The 22,337-nt window shown below is 40.6% G+C and overlaps 1 protein-coding gene across 6 annotated transcripts in view; it reads right to left on the bottom strand.

The window, feature by feature from the left end:
- AGFG1 (ArfGAP with FG repeats 1) overlaps window positions 1-15,123 on the bottom strand; it is a 37,396-nt gene extending 22,273 nt beyond the window's left edge. For 5 of the 6 annotated variants that reach the window (XM_086467631.1, XM_086467632.1, XM_086467633.1 and 2 more), the window contains exons 1-2: window positions 14,957-15,123; window positions 4,698-4,791 (exon numbers count right to left, since the gene is read on the bottom strand). In XM_086467631.1, coding sequence (XP_086323757.1) covers window positions 4,698-4,791; window positions 14,957-15,123 — 261 coding nt within the window. Of the gene's footprint in view, window positions 1-4,697; window positions 4,792-7,917; window positions 7,950-14,956 lie in introns of those variants that run through there. The other variant, XM_086467637.1, reaches the window with a different exon arrangement.
- Window positions 15,124-22,337: the final 7,214 nt, after the last annotated feature.

Raw genomic sequence — 22,337 nt, 5'->3', positions numbered from 1 at the left:
TTGGGGGGTTTTTGTGTGTGCTTTTACACAGTTGGGAGGGTAGGGAAGGACATGCACACGAAAAAACTTCTAACAAAGAAAAAAAATCAGAAGTATTCATCAAATTTTGCAGAAAGCCTGAGAATCTCAGAATTCAGTTACTTCTATTCCAGTGCTACATATTTCAACTACCAACAATGCTTTACCATGTCATAACTATTTCACTGATACAGATCTCCAGTGTGTGGGGGAAGGCGGATATGGGAGAGACAAAGGCCTTCTGCTTACACAACATATTGAGCCACCAAAATTTAGAAACTCCTGTTAGCATAATTGTGCTAGTTAGGAACAATAATTTTGCTGGTCTGACTGAATTTTTAAGTTTTTGCTCATGAAGCCACCTTCTATGCAGTAAAGGCAGCATGGCAAGGAAAAGCTGTAATAGGACAAGTACTTCTGCTGGTAGATGCTGCTCTTCAACTAGGAAAAAGCACACTACTGGACCTACAGCACTACTTGTTTAGTCCCAAACATACCATTGCATAGGAAGATTACACGTCAGTCTAGTTTAAAAAGCTCTAATGAGATATGACCTTTTAGGAGTCTGGTAAACACCAAATCAGATTTCTTCTTCTCACCCTCCCCCCCCAATAAAATATCCTCAGTTATGCACCAAATGCAATGCTGACAGTGCAAAGAACTACAGATTACCACACAACAAAACTATGTTCCAAAACATAACACTCACCACAGGAAGAAAGATTTGGAAACAGTTCCCTTATGTAAGCAAGTTATAGCTTTGTTTAATAATTCAGCACTTCTGATGTCAATATTATTCATTAATCTCTGTAGGTTAAAAGAATTTTCTACCACCAGTATACTGATTTAACAGCCAGTCGGGGTCCAGCAGCTATAGCTGCTTTCATAAGCACAGAGTCCAAGCTAATAAATCCTGCTAACAAAGACATTGTTCTATACACAATCAGCTCATGTATCTCTATATCGTATTAGCAGAACCAGGGATGTACTACAAGGACACCTGACTGCACAGCTCATGCTGTCAGGACTCATCAGCTCCAGCTTAGCACTGCTCTTTCCACTCCAGGGTTTCTAGGCCACATTCCACAGTAAAGTTGATTCGAGGAAAGAATTTTGGTCAGGCCAAACACCAGCTCTGAACCAGCCCCACACTGCTACTAGTTCTGCAAGAGAGTGGGAAACTGGTACTTGCACAGGTGCTATCAAGCATCAGGAAGACGGGTACCAAGACAAAATGGAGCACTGTTAAACTAATCCCAAGCAGCAGAGCACGCCCACATAGCATTCCACTCATTAGCTCAAGTGGTCTTTGCCCCCCAGAGGTTTCCAAATACAAAACCATCCAAATAATTTTCTTCCACCATATGCATATTAGAATAGGCTATTTGGAAAGTTTATAAAATACTTGGCACTTTTCAAAAGTGTAGTAGAAAAAAAACTATGTGACTGGATTGCCTCATAATACTATTTTTCAGCTTCAGGGGAAAGCTTCTGAACAAATATTCACAGCTATAATGGCAACATGAGATCAGTACCACCTCCACACTCTGCAAACAGCGAGTTCACTTTCTACTACCATTGCACTACTGAATCAGAGGCCTAATCAACATTAGCATAATTTGATTATAAGTATTCAAACAGAACCATCTCCATGCCACTCTCCTCATTATTCCTAACACGAAAATACGGTGTGAAAATACCTCACACTGCTCTTCATGAAGAGAATGAGGAGGGGGAAAAAAAAAACCTACCCAGCAAGTCAGAATTGCCTTTATGCTTCACAACAACTTCAGAAAGCACTTGAGTATCAGCTAGAAGATGTCTCCATTCATGCTGCAAAAGTGAGCTAACCCCAACACTAGCAAAACCAGACTCTGGACATCTGTTTATACCTGCAAATAAGTAAGCAACATCAAAATACAGATATCTTCTAACACAGTAAAAATATTTAAATCTGTATTTGAAGCAGTAAAAATTCATGCCAAAAAAGTTCAAGTTACCTGTGCCAGAAAGACATTCCTTGGAGGTGTACATACAGGGAAGAAGACAGTGTCTCACATCTGAAGAGAAGCTGCTCTAAATAATCTCTTCCCAAAGCAGTGGAACTCTTTTAGTAACTGAATGTTTTACCCATGTGTGCCAAAGACAGCAATTGGCAACTACTGGGGAAAGTTATTACTTCTGATATTAGGAATCTTTATTTTTTTTTCAGATAACTTCAACCTCATACAATACATTGACCTTATACTCTTTGAAGGACAGTCGAAAATAATGTCCTCCAAGAACAGCTCACCACCTTAACTACCTTATCTCAGGGAAGATTTCTTGCTATTTTCCTTTTGACTCAGAAAGAATTCCCCATTGTACCCCATGATACACTCATCTGGAAGGAACAGAGCTTACCACAGAGGCCTTGGCCACGTTGGAGAAAAACTGGGAGGACAAAGTGGTAATGAAAGAATTTTACAAGCTACAGAAAAATGGAAGTTAAACATACTAGATTGCAAAAAGTTCAGCTTTTTCTATATATATATAGCTGCGGAACTAACAACTGAATATTACAACATCTAAACCATTCAGTGACCGTACTTTGTTTCACATGTCTGCATTCAAAAATGTTGGACAGTTCCGTGTTCAAACAATTTTATCCTACAAAATTTCATTTCTTAATATATACACAAGAGCCACCTATGCTGAACAGCAAGCTAAGCAAAGAAGGGTTTTTTGTGAGGTCAGATGAACTTCATCTGCCCAATACTTTATCTTATCTGCAGGTGAGCATTCCAAAGTCCAGTACCAACAAGAGAAAGCAAAATGCTTATTTAACTACTGCAACATACAGCATGACAAAGTGAAAACATGTTTAATTAGGTTTTAAACTTCCAACAGTGTTTAAAACAGTATCACTTCTGTTCAGTATTTAAGCACCTGTTAAATCTACCATCTGCAATTACAAATATCTACTCAGTGTTACTTTAGAATTAAGGCAATGCACTGCTATCCAACAACACAAAACTAAACTCAGGTCATCTTCATTTATGAGCTAGCTCATTTAAATCATTGCAGTACTTTAATTAGAGGGATAAGTCTCACACTAAGACCCCTGCTTCTGAAACTTAGCATAGCATTGCAGAGATCTGGGAACTTTTTTACATCAATAACAAATTATCTATCAACTAAATCACTACGACTGGCAGACTAGGCCAGTCTATAATGAGAAGGACAACTATGCTAATCAACTGAGTAGAGATCACTTAATGGTCCAGAGCAGTGAAAAAATGAAGCTGGTAGCATTCTCTAGCCCTTGCAGATTCAGTGAAAAACTGAAATTAAAACGGATGTGGGGGGCGGCGGGGGGGAGCAGGGAAGGGAGGTACACACACGTTTTCATTTATACTTCTGAAGCTTAAAGCAAAAGGTGGAGTTTACAATTTCATCTTACGGAAAGAAATTTCAACACACTATATCTGGACCCATAAAAGTGTTTTTATTAGTCTCCCTATGCAAAAAGTCAGCAATGTGCTATACATACATACACACATGTGCATACATATATGTGCAATGTGATACAGCTTTACCATGCCAAAACAATTTAAAAAACCAATTAGTCAAAGCCATTAACAGGTTTTTTTATAATGTCTGGAAGGTTTAGACCCTGTTGCAGCTCTGTCTAGAGGAATCATCCACTAACAATCACTTCAACAAGTAATGCATATTTATGAGGACAGAAAAAGAAATTGCTACTTCTGTTTTCGTTCTTCAACCTGACAGTTATGAATGGGCCAAGTTTAGAAAGTTAAGTATCAGCATTTTAGTGAATGATGGGATTTATCCCCACAAAGCTTCACCAGAACATGGTGATAAGATACTCTGTAGCCTACAGTCAGGTGTCCTACTAAAACAGAACACAGATCCAATCAAAGTAAAATAGAGCTTTTTCCAATTCTGAACAGAAGCAAGGGCTGCCTCTAAAATCCTCAATGTTACAGTATGGTATTAAAATACAAACTTCATCCTCAAACTAAAGACAGCAATAGCCATATCCAGGGTTTATATGCCTCATATCCCCATAAAGCAAACCCAACATTTACCTCAGATTTAGTTTTCATGTATTAAAAAGAACAAAAAGGCAGTACACTAGAACTTTTTGTCTTCAAAGCTGCCCCAAGTCACTCTAAAGATATTGACATTTATTAGATAACAATCCTTGGAGGAAAAAAATTCTCCCTTTCCTTCCTCTCTTCAAGAGCCTTCAACATTGATATACTATCATTAAAAAAAGAGGCTATTGAAACTAGTAGAAGGCTTTCTGACACCTACTCTGAAGAAATACAGCTACAAGCAACAAGTTTACTTTTGTCAGTCTCAAGGTCCATGCTTGCAGGGAAAAAAACCAAAACACGGATGCATAGTGTCTTACGCAAAAGCAATGGAAAACCCAATTCAGAAATACTGATCACGTGCATCTAGATTGTCTGGGCTGGACAGTAACACTTAACATTATGATCACCAGCTACCTAAGTGGAATGAGCTCTTCAGAAGCTTCAAAAGAGGTTAGGTTCAAAAGACTTCTGTCCACTTTTTGCTACAAAAAAGAAAATCAAGTTTTCCTTAAGTAGTGTTTTAAAGTTTAATATTAAAGTTCCAAAACCACTTGATATTCTCCAAATAATACTTACTTCATTTCCATGTTTCTGCAGAAATTCTATTTCCTGTTGTGTGAAAGTAGTCATGGAAATTGACTTCACTCTGTGGGGAGGATTCAAGCCCCGTCTAAAAGAAGCAGCAAGAAGTATTTGGTCAGTACTCAGGAAATCACTTTTAACATTACAACCAGAACTCAGTCAGTTTTAAACTCAGGAGCCATCTCTGTAAAACACACTCATTTTGGTACTGCCTTTGGTACAACTCAAGGCTGTGTAAGCTCATCTCAAAGTAACATTCAGCATGCAAAGTCAAATAATTGAGCTTTAGGGGAGACCAATGTTTATAACTGCACATGAAACCTCACTCTGACACTTTCTATCCAAATTTATGAGAACATAATTAGACCTTTTTAAAAATCCTAATCTGCTTTCCCAAACTTGTTCACCCATGCCCCTACCCTTCATCTCTCAATCTTGGGCCCCTCTGTGGTAGTTTTCTTTCCCTCCAACTCCTCCCTCACTTCAACATATTCTTACAACTTCTACCCAATCACTAGTTTTCTTCAAGCTACATTCCCCAGCTCAGATTCTTCTTCTCTTTCAACCCATATTTCCTCCCAGCATCTTTTTCTAGCTTGCTTTTTGCCCCTCCATCCACAGGTCTGTCATCATCCTCCTCCTCAACACTACACAAGTAACAGCAACAAAAGCTGAAAGGCAACAGTTTCATTGTGCTTTGAAATGAGATATACTATTACTAATGCCATAGCTCAAAACTTCAGCAGCAGCCCTGCCTTAAGCAAAGATTGGCACCATTCTCACATTCACGCCACAGACTGCTGCAGCAGGGCTAACAAACTCGAGTCACTTCTGCTGCCAAAGCCTGACATTGTCAAACCCAATTCAGTCAAAACCTGCAAGCATACAGAAAAATCCCACTGAGCAACAGTGCCAGTATAGGAAAAAGGCTTTCTTTCTTTTCAAGCTCTTTCTTTAAATACATGCTAACTACTGCTTTTGCCCACAAATACTCACAATTACAATCAAGCCGTGTTTTGCTCAATGGAAACAAGAACATTACATCCCACATATGCCAAAGTGGAGCCACTAACTCAGGCAATTCAAGGGGGTTAATTTAACACTAAGTAAGTTGAAGTTAATCAGGCCTGGATTTTTGCAATACCACCTTAAGAAAAAATTCATTAACTATGAAATATCAAAGAACACAAAATTCTGTGGTTTTATGTGTGTGTATGTGTGTATATATATATATATGAGAAGAAAGTTTCAGAAAGGAAGTTGGGGGAAACTTTCCAGGGATGTAATATGGGGCTGACAAGTCAACTGATGTTATCTTTACTGCTTATATTTAATATGTACTATACTGCTTTCATTATAAATTTGGTTCAGATTGCTTTTAGAAATAAAAATAACAGGAAAAAACCCTGACATTCAATTTAAGAATTGGAGTGATACAAGTAAGTAGTAATTATTCCAAGAAGACCAACTATAAACTGTACTCCATCAAAACAGAAGTGACAAAATTCTAATGTTCCAAATATTAACCCTTCCTACTTCACTTTTAAAGAATATTTATCACTGAGTTTCTAAGTACAACGGGAAAAAAAAATTGGTTTGCATTTAGCTTGCAAATTCACCTTGGCACGTAAATTCACAGTGTGCCTGTAAAAAGACAATTCCGATGCTATGCCAAAAAAATTTCCACCTTTTTATTTGAATGCTGGATACCGATTAGAACACTAAGCCGTTAATATTTTAGCCTCAGTTTCATTAAAAAACAGATTTAAGACACTCACTGTTTGAAACACTTAGATAAAAATAAACAATTCATTGCATTCTGACAGATATTCAATGAACTTAACAGTACCTTAAAAACAAGAGTCATATACAAACCTATTGGCATATGATAATTAGTTTTACAGAACGCTATTCGACTAAGCAAATTTTTCAGATCTGAGCATCTAAAATTAGGCTTCACGGTTCAACACCTCAACAAGAAGGCAGAAGAAGTTTTCTTAAGGTTAGTGAGGGAGGTTTCAAGATAGTTTTTGCAACTCAACCATCAGAAAACTAATTTCTTATCTCAAAATTCTGTGGTAAATTAAAACTAACAATTTAACATCTTTCATCTAGTTGTAAATCAAGTCCACATCTACACTACAAACAAACAACACAAAATAATGTAGTATTATCATCTAAGTTTTTTTGAAGTAAATACTTATTTTCAGATAATGCAACTTCAAAAACATCTGTAAGTTCTATGCAGTTAAAATTCATTGTTTCAGAGCTGGTGCTATTCTTAGGTTTGGTTGTTTTTGTGGGGTTTTTTTGTTGTTGTTGTTTTGTTTTTATAAACACCTTCCTGGTCTGTTCATGTGAGTAATTACATTTCACTAAGCAACACTGTAGAATCGCTTATTAAGTGACAGCATAGAAATAAAGTTGGCATCCACCTGGCACTTCACATAAGCATGCTCCATCAAGTATCATATAACAATCACAGTCCCTTGCTTTCATGCAACTATACTTTATGCAAGTATAAAAGTGCTTCTATCTACCTTAGTCTGTTCAATTTACTCTCCTCCTATTAAGAAAGACACGCAGTTAGATACTTGTAAACTATGTAATGACCATTTTAAAAGCAAGGGTTATTCACTAACACATTCAGATGTTTTTCGGCACAGGCAGTATATACAAACTTTCACACTACCTTCTGCTGGAAATTAATTTTTAGGATAAGTATAGTTTAAATACTATATTGTACCTGTGTTTGCAGTTTGAAGACAACACACAAGTGATTTAAGCAGTAGCTACCCTGCACAGATCTACTAGGACTCTTCAAAGATGCACATCAGCAAACACATATCTTCAGTTCTGTTAAGCAACAGTATCACACATACCTAAAGCATAGACTAGACTTTGTTTAGCCTAACTATAGACTTCCTACATGCCTCTCTCTCAAGCGAAGAGTTTTAAAGTTCAGGTTATAAAGTTCCCTGATTTACCCATTATATCCATGATGTGGGATGAGGCTGGGCCAGCCACTAACAAATGACAGACACTCTCTATTAACCCCTCTCCCCTCCCAAAAGGGAAAAGGAGAGAGACTTTATGGTTTGGAAAAGAAAACTAAAACAGCTTTAATGAAACAGTATCAATAAAGAAAAAATAAGGAAATAATGAAGTATATACAATATGTACAAATATATACAAATAGATACAACACCAATACCAAACCCAACTGCCTCCACCCTGATGACGACACATCTCCACCAACACTGCAGGGCTGGCACTGGGGCAGTCCCAGGCTGGACTCGCAGCAGACAGGTATGGGATGCAGGAGCTGGACTCAGGCACTGGATTCAGGGATGCACGGATCAGGATCGACAACAGAAGAACAGACAGAGTCCTCCTCAGATGTTGGCCATCAAAGAAGAGAGAGACACTCATGATCTCTCAGCTTTATGCTGAATACAATATATATGGGATGGAATAATCTGTTGGTCAGGTTTGGGTCACCTGTCCAGTTCGCTCCTCCCTGCACGTGTGACCTTCTACATGCTGCAACCCTTTTCACTCCTGGCACCCCAACACGGAGTACAAGATTTAGCAGTGACCTTGGTTGCTATAAGAACAAGTATAAGCAAGGGCCTCTCTGCATCCCATTCCTTGGTACGAACTATAAACATCAAGTCTTACCACCGCTAGAAGCAGTCACTGTCTGGAAGAATATGCTGCTGTTTCAGAAAGTGCAGTTAGTTAGAAGAGACTTCACTGAAAAGTAAAAGCATTAAACCAGAATTAGTTCTGGTTTAGCCCAAACCAGGACAGATGAATTCTTATTTCTTTTATAGCCCCCTGCTAAAGGAGGAAGACCTGCCCCACTCCCAGAGGTCAGATCACAACACAGAAGTGTCAGATATCTTGCATGATGAAAGGGAGCACGCCACCACATCGGTGGTCTAGTAAGACTGGAAATCCTGAATATAACTTTAATAGCCATTAAGTGCAAAGTTAACTATCAAGCTGCAGTAGTATACATACAAGTATTTTTTTAATGTTTATTTAACATGGCAAGGGCTGAGGGGAAGCCTATGAAAAGTCTCCTCTTATGCAAAAGCAGCATAAGTAGTCAGACTGGAACAAGGTATTCAAGACAAGAGGCTGCATTATACAGCATGCAAACACAGCCCAACACATATGCATTATCCTCCTTAGACAAATTACTTTCATTCTACCATTAGAACAGCTAAAACCCTTTTTTATGATTTCTAACTAACATGAACCACTTTCAATAACATTACGTGCATGGACCAACTAGAATCTCCCTAAAACAGAACAGTTGTGGTATTTATGAAGCACAACTCAAGAACCAAGCTTAAGTACTAAAGCTACTCTTACTTCAAATACCTGAGATATTTTATACCTTTCCTTACCTACAGAGGTTACTTGATGACCTAAATGATTCACAAACAACTCATCTACATATGGGGGAAGCTTACTGTTAGACAGCCAACTATAATTACCACTTATGAGGAATTAACAAACCTTATTTATAGGAGAAATGTATCTACCACTTGCTTTGTTGCTTGCCATGTATTTGACAAGTATTTTGCATAGTTCTAATGCTTTACAGTATTTCCTATTTAACAGGAGACAAAATGGATTATAATCCCTTAGTGCAAAACAATAATGCCTAGATTTAAATTGACCCTGAACAAATACTTGCAGCCTGCACCCGTGCAGCAGTACCAGTTACACCTTTCTCTACTGCAGAGCTCCCAAGGAAGACAGCAACCAAACGTTACCTCAGCACTTAATCCAGATCACAGCTATCTCCCAAGAGGCCCTTGGGAAAGGTGGTTCAGTAACACTATCCTGCCATCTGCACTTATCCAGCACACCATAGCTAGAACGTCCCACACGTAGATCCCACTCACCACTGACAACTTCTTCATGCTCAGCAATGGTTATTTCTGTGGAACAGCACTGTGACCAGAACTTCCAGCTATAAGACTATTCTCCAGTGAATCGGTCCAAGCTTCTAGTGACACAGCCTGTCGTAGGGACAGCTGCAGAGAACAGGAGCAGAACATGACATCTCTGCTCTTGAAGAGCATTATGAAAACTGCTGCTTTCACAAAGAAAGCTTTAAGGCCACTGACACAAGATTCTTAAGCCTGGTAACTGAAATATAAACATTCAAAACCCTGTCAACAAGCACTGAACATTCATTACTAACACCATTTAGTAGCAAATTATGATTGAACTTGTGATTGTTCATTCCTGCATTCATCTCAAACAATATCAGCAAAGTTGTCTGCAAAGGCCAGGGCTGGGATAGGAGAAAAACTGAAGGAGGGGGCTCTGCTGGAATAGTCATTTCTGCGGAAGGAACGGTGGGGCAGACAGCTACTCAACGCCACTAATGTCCCCCTGTATCAGATTCTACCATGGTCCAAGTCTACACCAGCACCAGCAAAATCTGATCCCTTAAGAAGCAGGAAGTTAATGAGGCAAGTCAAATGCCAAGCCATCATAGAGCCCCTACCCCCAAGTGTCTGGAAAACAAGCTTTAGAAAACCCAATGTCAAAGCATTTGTTATTATTTCTATGATATTGTTATTAGCAAAAGAGAATATAAGCAGTATTGGCCATTCCTGATACTTACAGACCCCCCCGGAGGCTCTCCACTGTCTCACAAGCTCATTTATTTTTAACAGCAAAAGGCTCACACACATTTAGAAGCACAGTCATGGTTAACATAACTTTTTTCTTAAGAAAAAACAAACAACCTTTCTGAACAGCATAGTATTCACTGTAGTACAGACATTTCCTTTGCTCTCCAGCCATGACACTGAAATCAAGAAATAACAGTAATATAGGAAATGCCTTTAAAAATATATACACACACTGACAGAGAACACATGGAGTCATTTTCCAAACATGCTCCAAAGGAAAAAAAAAAAAGACTGGGAAGTCATGCCAACACAATCAGAATCACCTTCACTCTAACACTGTTTATTTAGACCATTTTAATTTCTGCAAAACATCTTTTACGGAAAGGGACAATAATCAACCACCATCACACAAAGATTTACTTTTTAGTTTGTTACTAGTATCTGCCATCAAACACTCCAATCTGGCTGACGCACAAGTCCCTTACCCAGGAAAATGTTAAGTTTCAACTAGGAATATTATGAGCAGCCAAAAGAAGGCCACATGATCCAAAAATTGTAAGAAATATCATAAAAGGGCTTTAGCACTCCCCACAGTAATCATATGTTCTAAACATTCTTTGTTGCTCCTTCCTGACACAAGCCAGAAGTGCAAACATTTGAACAAGAGACTTCCTCAGCAAGCTGGAAGAGAGTAAAGACAGCAGCTGTGAGACAAAGGGTAGGAGTGTCCTAATTATCACATTAGCAGATATTTTTTAAAAGTCAAGATTAAATAAAAAAATTCTATAGTACAAAACTCGTGGAAGTGGACTCTTAGTCAAACAGGAATATTTTCCATTTGAGAATTCAAAAACAGGGGTACTTTTTCTACGATAGTTAGAGCAGGCTGACCAGGAATGGTACAGAAGTGCTTGAAATCAAGGTAGGCACAGACAGCTGAGAAGCAAGGCAGAGAGGCATTTGAGAAGACAAAGGGAAAGATGTCGCTGTCAGCAGGACACATGGTAGCATCCAGAAACACGACAGACATAGCTACCAACACAGCCCTTTGAACCAAAAGAGTTCTGTCAAACCAAAGGAATCGCTCTGCCAACTTTTCCCAAGATGCGGTTTTGCTATAATAAAGAGAAGTCTTCTAGTTCTGTATTACTGTAATCCTTGACATGAGAAGAGACTGCTCCTCTAGAGCATGTCCTCCCACTCCTGGGGAAGAAATGATTGTGTGTATATTTCTACACATTCTGTATTCTTGTCCAACACCAAAAAGGCACAGGGTGGGTGATGCTAGTGTGCTTTTTCCCACATGAAGAGAATTTAAACACAGAGGACAAGCAGAGGTATTTTAAGAGGAAGCCACTATCCACATCGCTGCCCTATCCATGAACTTCCTCCTGCATGCACCATCTTCACAGCAAAACTTTTGCTCTGGTAAACCCAATCTGATGGGAGAACTTAAAACCTAGGTATTATAGAAAAGGACCTCCTCTATGTTATTCACACTTAACTTGACAAGACTCACCTCCAGGATTCAAGTCAGAAACAGATCTTTTTAGCAAAGTCACTGGTTCTCTCATTCTTAGCAGTACTTGAACAAGCTAGACATGCTATTTTTGGAAATAGTTAATAAATGAGGGTTTTTAAAAGCTAAATCTATTAATAAATAGTATCATTCTCCTTCTACTCATAGAATCCTTAGTAGAAATTAAGGATGCATCCAAAATTAAGGTTTTGGGTTTGAAAAGACTGTTCTTGCCAGGATAATGAATAAACTTCATAAAACTTGCAAAAAAAAAGTGAAGACTCAGATTTTAAAAGTTTAGAGTTAACTATCTAGAGCAACACCCCTGTCTAAAATGATACCAATGTTAGCAACCACTTTCAATCAATTGAGAAACCTTTCTGAAGGAGACTTGTTAATGCGCTAGTATTTTAATCTTGCATTGGGCACTTCATACTTGAAAAAACTGGTCTACTTGACTCCAAGAATACTTCCTGTACCAGATTAGAAAAAATTAATTAAAACAAGAAGCAATGCAAGTCATTCACACAGCATACAAACAAGATGAAGTAATAAGATTATTAAAGCCTTACAGTAAAGCAAGTATTATGATGTAGAAGGCTAGCAGCCATTAAGAACTACAGAAGCAGTACTTTTACATTTATTTGTCATTATGTGGTTTCTTCCCAAGTCATCTCCCTCTACCGTGCAATTATACAGTGAAGAGTATTTGGAAATAAACAATTTGTATGAAGGACAATTCTGACAGAAGTTTAAAAAAAACAGTTTCTAGTTACTAAACAGACATGACCTAGCTCTACAGTAAGTCTCATCACTAACAAAAATATCCCCCACTGGCTAGGTTCTGAGGTGTTACATGTGATCTCATACACGATTTATGAAAGCAATTCCAAGTCAACATGAAAGAATGAGCCCAAATTTATTACAGAAGAAAGCTTTAAGTCCTCTTTACAGTCCTTTACTCCATCTTTAAGTGTACGTGTTACTAGCTGTAACAACTAAAAATGTTGTTTGTGGTTTCTTTTTATAGCGACACAAAACCACTGCATATTTAGAATGAAAGAGCTATTTGCATTTTATTAGAATATCAATACATCAACAACTTCTCTTCAGAAAAAGTCTTCCTGCTTTAGGCATGGTAACCTCCAAATGATGGGCAGCTTAACAGCAAGTGACAGCGGTCTCCTCCTTACTAGCCATTTCGCTGCTTGTACATCCTTTTTTTACTGTAAATCAGACCATGGACTTTAGTAGCCCATACCTCCCAGCCAACAGATAAGAGGAACAAATCCTACTGAACCCACAATAAACCTCTCAGCAGCACTCATTATATATGTCTATTAAAGTCAAGAAGCCTCAAAACTAAAGGAAGATATTCTCATGGAGCAGTTTTATCATGCTGTCAGTTTAACCAGTAAGAACATGTGCAACCATTAAATAAGCTCTGTGCAGTAGCTTAAAATAGTTTCACATGCCAGCACAAATAAAGTTTGCTAACAGAGCAAACAATAGCCAGGACTGGCTGATTAAGTAGCATGTATATGTCAAAAACTAGAGTCCCTTTTCAGTTCCGCAATCTGAATGTATTTTCTGTACTTGTGTCAAGTCTGTTCAAAAGTCTTCACAAAGTAAGAAGAAAAAAACACCCAAGACTAATTAGCCATCTAGTAGTATAAAAGGTAGTTTGTTCCATGTAAATTCAGTACAGAACTAACATGTTTGCTTTGTTCTGAATCTCAATATAATTACCAACTTTGTTCTAAACACTAGACCTCACTTGGAAGGCCTGTGTGTGATACTTAGTCCCTCTTAGTAAGGGGACATAAATTAGTTCAGGCTCCTGAATGCCTTTTATGAACTCAAACCCTTACAAACCCAAATCTGTGTCCTGTGACATACTATTTATTACTCTGCACACTCTTTGATTCTGCTCCACTCCATAAGCACAAGGCCACAGAAACATACACAAGTGAACAGATTTAGCTACAGAAATAGCAATACTGAAGACAGTAGGGTTCCCCCCCCCCCCAGTTATGTATATGTAACAGAAGTTCAGAACTGACTGATCTCAAGCCTTAGTTTCACATACACTATCTCAGAGGAGGAAGACTGGAAAAGGGAGGAGGAGTAGTGGGGAGGCCCATGCAGGAATGAGGAACAGGAAAAATGCAATCCACTTTATCAGAGCCAAGCCCCTTCCAAGGTTTATATATAGTTTTTAGGAAGTAATAGATCTAAGGAAAAACATTCTACTACTTTTCTGATCCAAGTATATTAAACTATTAAGGGTAGAGTTTATCTTGTAAACTAGAGTTTAGAGTTTTCTTACAAACTAGTATCAAGCACAATTTGATACACAAAAGGCTAGGCCGGTGATTTAACTTAACGTTAAACTCAGTATTCACGGCAGGGTTCGTGTGCCCACGTCTTCAAGACTGCCATGAAAGTGAGCTGTTCAGCCACGTGCCCCCTCCCTTTTCCAAAACTATTCTCCGAACACTGGTTTAATTAACTACACCTTCAATGACTTCCAGGGGGGTGCTGGTGCTCCCCTCGCCATGTGCGTGCCGGACCCGAACACTTACACTCCCTACGTTCAGGGAAACACCTCCACGGGGGCAACTACAGGGCGAATTCCGGACCGCTGCCGCCCGCCAAAGCTGCCCTGCCCCGCACACGCCACCTCCCGCGCCCGGGACTCCGGCGCGGGTTTTTAGCGAATACCCCTGGCAAAGCCTCCCGACCGCCGTCCTCCCCCCTCCCCTCCCCGAGGAAGCCCCCCCGCCTGCTCCCCTCCGACGTGGCGGACCCAGCAGCCCGGCGCTGCCGTGCGGCGGGGAAAAGGGGGACACCCGAGGGGAAACGGCCGGGCAGCGGAACCGAGGGTGAGGCTCTGCCCTCCGCGTAGCGGCTCGCTTCGCCGCCGGGAGACGCGTCCGCCGGGGCAGCGGCGGCGGAGCGAGGCCGGCGGACGGCCAGGGGCGGAGGTCACCCCGCCGGCACCGGGGCCGCCCGCCCCCGCCCGGGCCGGCTGGAGGGATGGTGCCCAAGAGCCCCCGCCCGCAACTCACAGGATGCCGGAGCAGGAGGTGCACACGAAGCTGCCCACCGTCATGTCGGTGTAGGTGGGGCCGCGCTGGTCGCAGTCGAAGCACTTGCGGTTGGGCGGGAGGCTGCTCATCTCCCGCAGCAGCTTCAGGTGCTTCTCCTCCTGCTTCCGCTTGGCGCTCGCGGCCATGGCCCCGCCGGCGAGGGGACAGCACGGCACAGCGCCGGGCCCCGCTCACACCGCGACGGCGCTCCGGGGCCCGGCCGGCGAAAGAGGGGTCCGGGGCGGGGGGAGGGGAGGGAGGGGGGGGGGGGGGAAGGAAGGGGCGGGGAGGGCAACCGGCGCCCGCCGATGAGCCGGGGCGGGAGCGCGGCCGCCGCTTACGCCGGCCCCGCGAGAAAGAGGGCGAGGGCGGGCGGGGGGCGGGCCGAGGGCCGCGGCGCGGAGGAGGCCGGCAGCGGCGGCGCCAGGCCCGGGGCGGCTGAATGACGAGCTCAGGCGGAACCTGCGCGACACCTTTATGAGATCAGGGAAGGAGATGGCGGCGGCGGAGCGGCGAGGCCGAACGCGCTCGCCGGCGGCAGCGCCCCCTCTCGGGCGGGAGGACGCCCTCCCTTCCCGCCGCGACCCCGGCCGGGGGGAGGCACCTGCGGCGGGGCCCTGTCACCCGGCGTGACCCGGCGGGGCGGTGGCTTGCTCCGGGGAGCGGGGCGAGGTGCGGCCCCGGAGAGAACGTTCCAGAGAACGCAGGTGGGGGGGTGGGGTGTCAGTCCTGTGGAGAATCCTGGCGGAAAACTGGATAAAACGCGCCGTTCGGCTGTCCCTGCGGAGGAGGGGCATCTTTAAAATGTAGTTAAACCAAATTAATGTTAATAAAGGTCATTTATCTACTAGCATAAACCCATCTTGGTGCTGACCATGAATAATGTCATAACTGCTTCTCCATAAGCCTGCTGTAGTGTAATATGAAATCCATAAGGCTCCTATTGAACTTTGTGACTGACTTCAACAGCACTAGGGTTTGCCTCGGGAGCTCGGTTCCACATTTTAACGACAATGACAACTTCAATGACAATGATATTGCTTTTATTAAAAGCCGTTCCTACGTGGTATTCATGTAAGTACACTCGTGACACAAGCAGTTGAAGTTGGACATTCTCACTTCAGTTGCAAAGCACCTTCGACTCTCATTGAAACACAACCGAACCATATGTAGCAACTCCTTGGTACAGCAGGTGTGGTGGCCAATCACTGCTCTCTGAAGTATTTTCCAGGAAAAAAAACTTGGGTTTTAACCTTTACACTTTTTTTTTCTTAAATGTGGGTCATCCACTTTAGGTCATTAGGCAAATCTCCAATGTTGGCATGTTTCGTAGAAGGCGAAAAGGACAAAACCTTCTGAATAACAAGAATATCAGCATTTCAGAGAGAAGTGAAAAATTAGAGGAAGCAGTGAGAATCTGGTCCTTATGAGACTGGAAATATTTCATGTTTACTTTTAAGAATGCTGTTTAAGCATTTGTGATTATTTAATGATTTAGTGGTGTTTATTTTTCACTATGAACAGCTCCTGACATCCGTATCAGAAAAAAAGGAGATCTGTGCGTTATATTCCAGGTTTAAAACTTAGGACTGTTTGATTAGCTCATGTAAATTAGCACATCCAGAGAAATCAGAAAAGAAATGCCAAATTATTGATGTGGAACACCTAGTCCTAGATTTAACTAAAACTATGAGGAAAATACAGGCGATCAGATCTTGCTCCTACAAAAGCTAACATTTACTGACGTCAGAGGTGCAAAACTGGACCCTAAATACATTGCGTTGGGAATCAATAAACCTTAAAAGATTTTAATCATACACAGTGTTGCCAGGCAGTTTTGCAAATTCAGTCACCACATTATAAAGTACATTGATTTTTTTCTTTACATTGATTTTGCGCACTATTGAAAAAATATTTCTTTAGGCACCTTTGTGAGGAACAAGCACATATTTCGTAGATCAGCAGCAGATTTGAGTTCAAGCCAGAGCCAAGGGTTCCTCAAGGATATCAGCAGATCTACGTGACTGCTGGCTCCATTTTCTGTCCTTCAACAAGGAAAGTGTCCAGCCACGTTCCCAAGGGGAAACTGCACTTTCGATCTCCGTATCAAAAAAGACAGAGACCCATAACAACATTCTCCTCACAAATCCCACTGCCCAGTGGAGGTCGCACTGACCACTCTCGCTGAGCCCTTGTGCAGCCCCACAGCCGCCAGCCCAGACCCCGGCAGTCACCCCACACCCGGTGGGGACCCTTGCCCACCCGCGCTGGAGGACATGTCCGCCTGAGAGCTTTGGCAAAGCCTCCCATGGCACCACCTTCGCCTCAGCCGCTGTTCTCACAGGCTCCACGGCCGAATTGTCAGACTTTTGGGCGACAAGGCAATTGAAAGGGCAACTTAGAGGGCAACAGGGCGCGTTGGGGCAGGGGCAAGGCCAGTGCTCCCTGTTGGATGGGCCAGACCCCTCTCCCCAGCGGAGCTGAGGGACATCTTATGGATTTCATATTACACTAGAGCAGGCTCATAAAGAAACAGTTATGACATTATTCATGATCAGCACCTAGATGGTTTATGCCAGTAGATAAATGACCTTTATTAACATTAATTTGGTTTAATTACATTTTAAAGATGCCAAGCCTCTCAGTTCTATATCTTATGAAGCTGATTTGCCCCAGGAAACTACGTAATAAGACTTTGGAGGGTTGTGAGGATACGCCCTTTTACAAGCATCCATAAGCTCTGTGGGATTTGGGTTCTTCTAGAGACTGTGAGCACATCTGCCCCAAATCTTGGGTTCCTACAATCAAGCATCTAAATCTTACCATCTTGGTTACTGCAGGAACCGGTGCTTGAAAAACGCGACTACCAGTGTATAAATGTATCTGTTGCACTGCTGTCCTATACAGGTCTGAAAACTGGCTGCGTTACCTTCCAGCCCTGTTCCACCTCTCCACAAGCAATAATGTTACTTGTGCTGCTCTTCCACTCCCTCTTTTTCTATTTTGTGCTGCTCGCAGCTACCATTAATTTCCTCAAAGCAGATGGCTTGTGTTTTCTCTAAATTACTAAGGGAAAAAATCCACAATGAGTACACAGGAATAAAAACTCTTCCGCTTTACTCTTTGGTTTTATTTTTCCTGGTACATTTTTCTGTTTTTCTCTACCCTAGGACCTGGATTTCCTTTTCTATAGCTTCTCTGTTCAAATTTGTTCTTCATTCTCTCCTCCTAATCACCAGGCTTTTGTGGTTGGAAATATACTGGCCAGCTGTTTATTCCAAAAGTGCTTAATCCCTGCTGCACCTGCTACAGCTTTCGGCATTAAAATTAATTTCTTAACAAGAGGTAAAACAATGATTTCTTATGCTTGCAACATTTCTCTTTACATAAAAAACAGAACTTAAAAGTTAGCCCAGTTATGGGTAATAATATCTGAAAGATGTTGCTTCAGTAAGCCCTTAAATATGGGCTAATAGGGTATAAATTATAATATACAAGCACATAATCTAGCGGACTTATTGTCAGGACCAAAAGAAACAAGAACCTAAGAACGTACATTTGGGAGATGAATAAGACATTCTCCATTTGTCACTAGGATTGAGGTCAGTAATACCCATTTTAAAGCAATTAACCCAGCAGGATAAGTGACGTGAAAATTATCATGCTGAAAGACTAATGGGCTATTAAATCCATCTTGCTTCGCTACTGATGGGCGTACAAAATTAATCCTGGGATTAGGTATATCGGATCTGTGGCAAGCTGCTACTGCAATATTTCTATATGAAGGGTTTTCTGAAAATGCTAAGAAAGAACATGGCAAATATAGCTGGCAAGCACGTCCACTGATACGCTCTACTGAAGATTCGGTCAGCTGACCATAACTTAGTGTGTCTGTACCCGACCTTATTTAAGCAGTAGCTTTTTGTTGATGAATAGGTACGTTTTACTACGAGATCAAAACAAGAGAAAGTCATAGTAATGTTTATATAAATTATTATTGATGGTTGACAGTTATTTAAATTTAGAAAATTTAACTGCAGGAAATGATCAAATGTGATTGAATTACAAAATTGTTTTTATTTTAAATGTCATTTCCCTTTGACATTTCCCCGCCAACTGCTATGTCTAACCTTGTGAGCCTTTCTTGCCTAAGATTACAATTCTTTTACTGCCTTAAGATTGACAAGTTTCTCCAGGCACCATGCTCTGAAGAACAGATTTTTTTATTTTTTTTTTTCAGTGGAGGATTTTTGAGTGCAGGATTGTCCCAGCTCATAGTGTAACCCAATCCAGTTCAACAGAAGGTTTTCATATCCTGGAAGAAGATTGACTTGTTCCAAAATTACAAGAATTTGTCATTGTTTATTTTTAGTGAGAAATTACGATAGCTGAGGAGGCATTATTTTCTTCCTCCTTTCTAGCTTGGTCAATGATGTTGAAAGGTTATCAATATTTCAACCTTGCCCCTTTATTTGACACAGTTCTTGAATTTCCATCATGCCTTAAGTGTACAAGATCATATTCCAGTTTGTAATCACAGACTAGGTAGTGGAAAGAACATGCCTGTGTACAGTGGTGGTGAGGGAAAAAACATGTCATAGAAATATCTTGTATGCGAGGTGAATGTGTTTTATTTTTTAAGTTCATCTTCACAGTACCTTTATTTTTAGGGTTTATGCCAATGTTTCTGCTACTGACTTTGATTTGTATTGGTTTATCGTTATTCTATAAGATCCTGTAGTTGAATGTTTCTTTATAAACTGTATCACAAATCACAGGACTTTTTTGTAAAATGATAGTTTCATGCATAATTTCAGAGGAACATGCCAGAGGAGAGTGGAACCCTTTAAACTGAAAAGGTAGTATATCCATATTTGATCCTATCAGTAAGCTGTATCATATCTTGCATTTACTGGCAGTGCCCATGGGAATGTTAGCAATAAACAAGGCAGCCTAGAACCTGTAGGTAGAAGAGAGAGGTTGTGGAACCGCTACAAATAAAGCAAGAAGGAAGCAAAACAATAACCTTGGGAGACAAAGAGCTGAAAGATAGATCTTGATGATGGAAAGACAGTTTAACTCTGTCTAATTTTGGTCCTAAATTAGAAGAGAGAGAGCAAGAATCTAAATAGATATCTAAACGACCAACAATTTCTGTAGCATTTGGCTGCATAAAGTACTAAACCAGGAAATGCTCTCCCAGCTATCTGAATAGGAACAACTTAATTTTCATATTTCTTGACCTATGAATAAGATTTTTATTTAAAGCCCAGAGTATTTTCAAGTTCAATTCTTCAGTACATTTTCCACTTGATGATGAGCATTTCCTGCCTGTTTTCTGTAAAACTCCCATGGGAACGAAGAGAGGCCTTTGTCCTTTCCACTAATGAATCTAAATTATTGATTAGTCAGTCTAATTTGTGGAAACTACTATTGGTTAGTCTTAGAACTGCCTTAGATTTGGCAAAAAGAATTACAGGTAATTTGACAAGCATCTTCAGCGAGGGAAACACAATATTAAAATAGACAGGAAAAGTCACATTTTCAACCAGTGTTGTTTTATTTGCCCACACTTTACAAAACTTACTCACCTTCAGACTTCCCTAAAACTTTAATTCTTTCAATAAACATCACTTGAGGGCTGATTTGGGGAACACTAGAGTAGAATTAGCTGTTCTGATCAGGCATCCTTCAGTGCTAGTGGTAATCCTGAAGCAGTGTTCACAACTGGAATCTACACACAGAAAACAGGTCCAAGACTTTCTAATTCTCTGAGTCAGCCTGAATATATAAAGAATGAAAAAGGTCAAAAAGGAAGGGAAAAGCGGGCTGGGACTAAGATGCCAAGACAAGCCACGAAATACCTATGATGCACTCTGTTATCTGGAACACCGAGATAGTAAATCAGTAACTCCAATATGGTAGCGTTTGCATCTTGCCTGATAAAAGAGTTTTTGTCTTATGCACTGCACTGAACAGATCAATGAATGTAACAAGTATCAGAATAACTAAAACCCATGGAAGCATCCATTTGGATTTGAAGTGGGATGAAAAAGAGCAGTATCTCAGAGTAAAGCAATGGAGGTGGACATAACAAAATAGGGAAATCTGGGAAACAGATTCAGACATTCAAAAGAAGAATAAAGAAAATAAGCTAAGTGATGTGAATATGGGAAAATTAAGTTATTCAGTCACCTGGTTTCTGAAAGAAAATATTTTAGAAATGGACTACAAAAGGAAACCCTATCCTTCAAATTTAGTGTAATGTTTCTCATTACTGTAATTTTAAAATCTGAAATACTGCCACCAAGATTTTTTTCCATGAATCTCTGAGAATTTGCCTTGTCCAAACTGCAGAGAGAAGGGCTTTATGGCTGGTAGTATTAACAGGTTAGAAGTAAGAGCACTAACAAGATGCACACAAACAAAGAATCCCCCAGAGAACGTTGCACATGCTAGTGCAGTTGCAGAGAATAGATATGGACAATCCCTGGTAGCTGCAAATATCCTCTTAAGGGAGGTTTTCTGCAGGAGAAGCCTAATCTCAGTCCATACATGGACAAAATACTGCTAGGCCTAGTAACGTTTTAGCACTTTCTCTCCATATCATTTAGTTTGGAAGTAAAAGGAAAAACCCTTAAACTGTTGTTTAGAATAATTTAATAGGAAAAGTGAATCCCCTGACATGAAGGCCTGTTGTACATTCTGCTGTACAGAAAGAGTACCTGCAGTTTCCCACCTTGAACTGTTTTCAACATTGCAAGCCAGAGTTGTAGATACAAAGAGCTTAAAAAAAAAAAAAAAAAAAAAAAAAGTAAGATGTCTTTCAAGAATGCATTCTCTGGTCAGCTGGCAATGACAGGCATGTCTCTGAAACAATGTGAGTGAACTTCAATTGAGAATGCAGATGTGGAAAGTATTGGCCAATTAGAAAAACTCTTTCTTAACCAAGCGGAAAAAGAGATGTGATGTAACCAAAATGACATGAAAAAGATTTTTCATTGCATGACAGGAATATTTAATATTTACTGCTTACATGCTTAAATTACATTGAAAAAAACCCAAGCAAACCCCACAAAACCAGAAACAAATTAATAATTAAGGCATGGTGGGCATAGTAATATTCCACAAACTGTGTTTTGGCAACTGGAAAAGAGTAAGTGTTCAGAATATTATTGCAGCCTTACTAGAACAAAACTTTGTTTTGGTTTGGTTTTTTTCAGTTTGGTTTGTGGACAAGGGAGTTAATGGAAGAGAATGACTAAATACTCTGACACAGCTCAGTGAATGAAAAATTTGGGATAATGTCTGCTCAGAGCAACACCCTTGTTATTAAAAAGCAGCATCTTGCTGACATAAA

This window comes from Leptosomus discolor, chromosome 7 (genome assembly GCF_034619465.1).
Source record: "Leptosomus discolor isolate bLepDis1 chromosome 7, bLepDis1.hap2, whole genome shotgun sequence".
Classification (NCBI taxonomy): Eukaryota; Metazoa; Chordata; class Aves; order Leptosomiformes; family Leptosomidae; genus Leptosomus; species Leptosomus discolor.
Note: the sequence above shows the minus strand (reverse complement) of the source record. Positions and strands in the feature narration are given on the sequence as shown.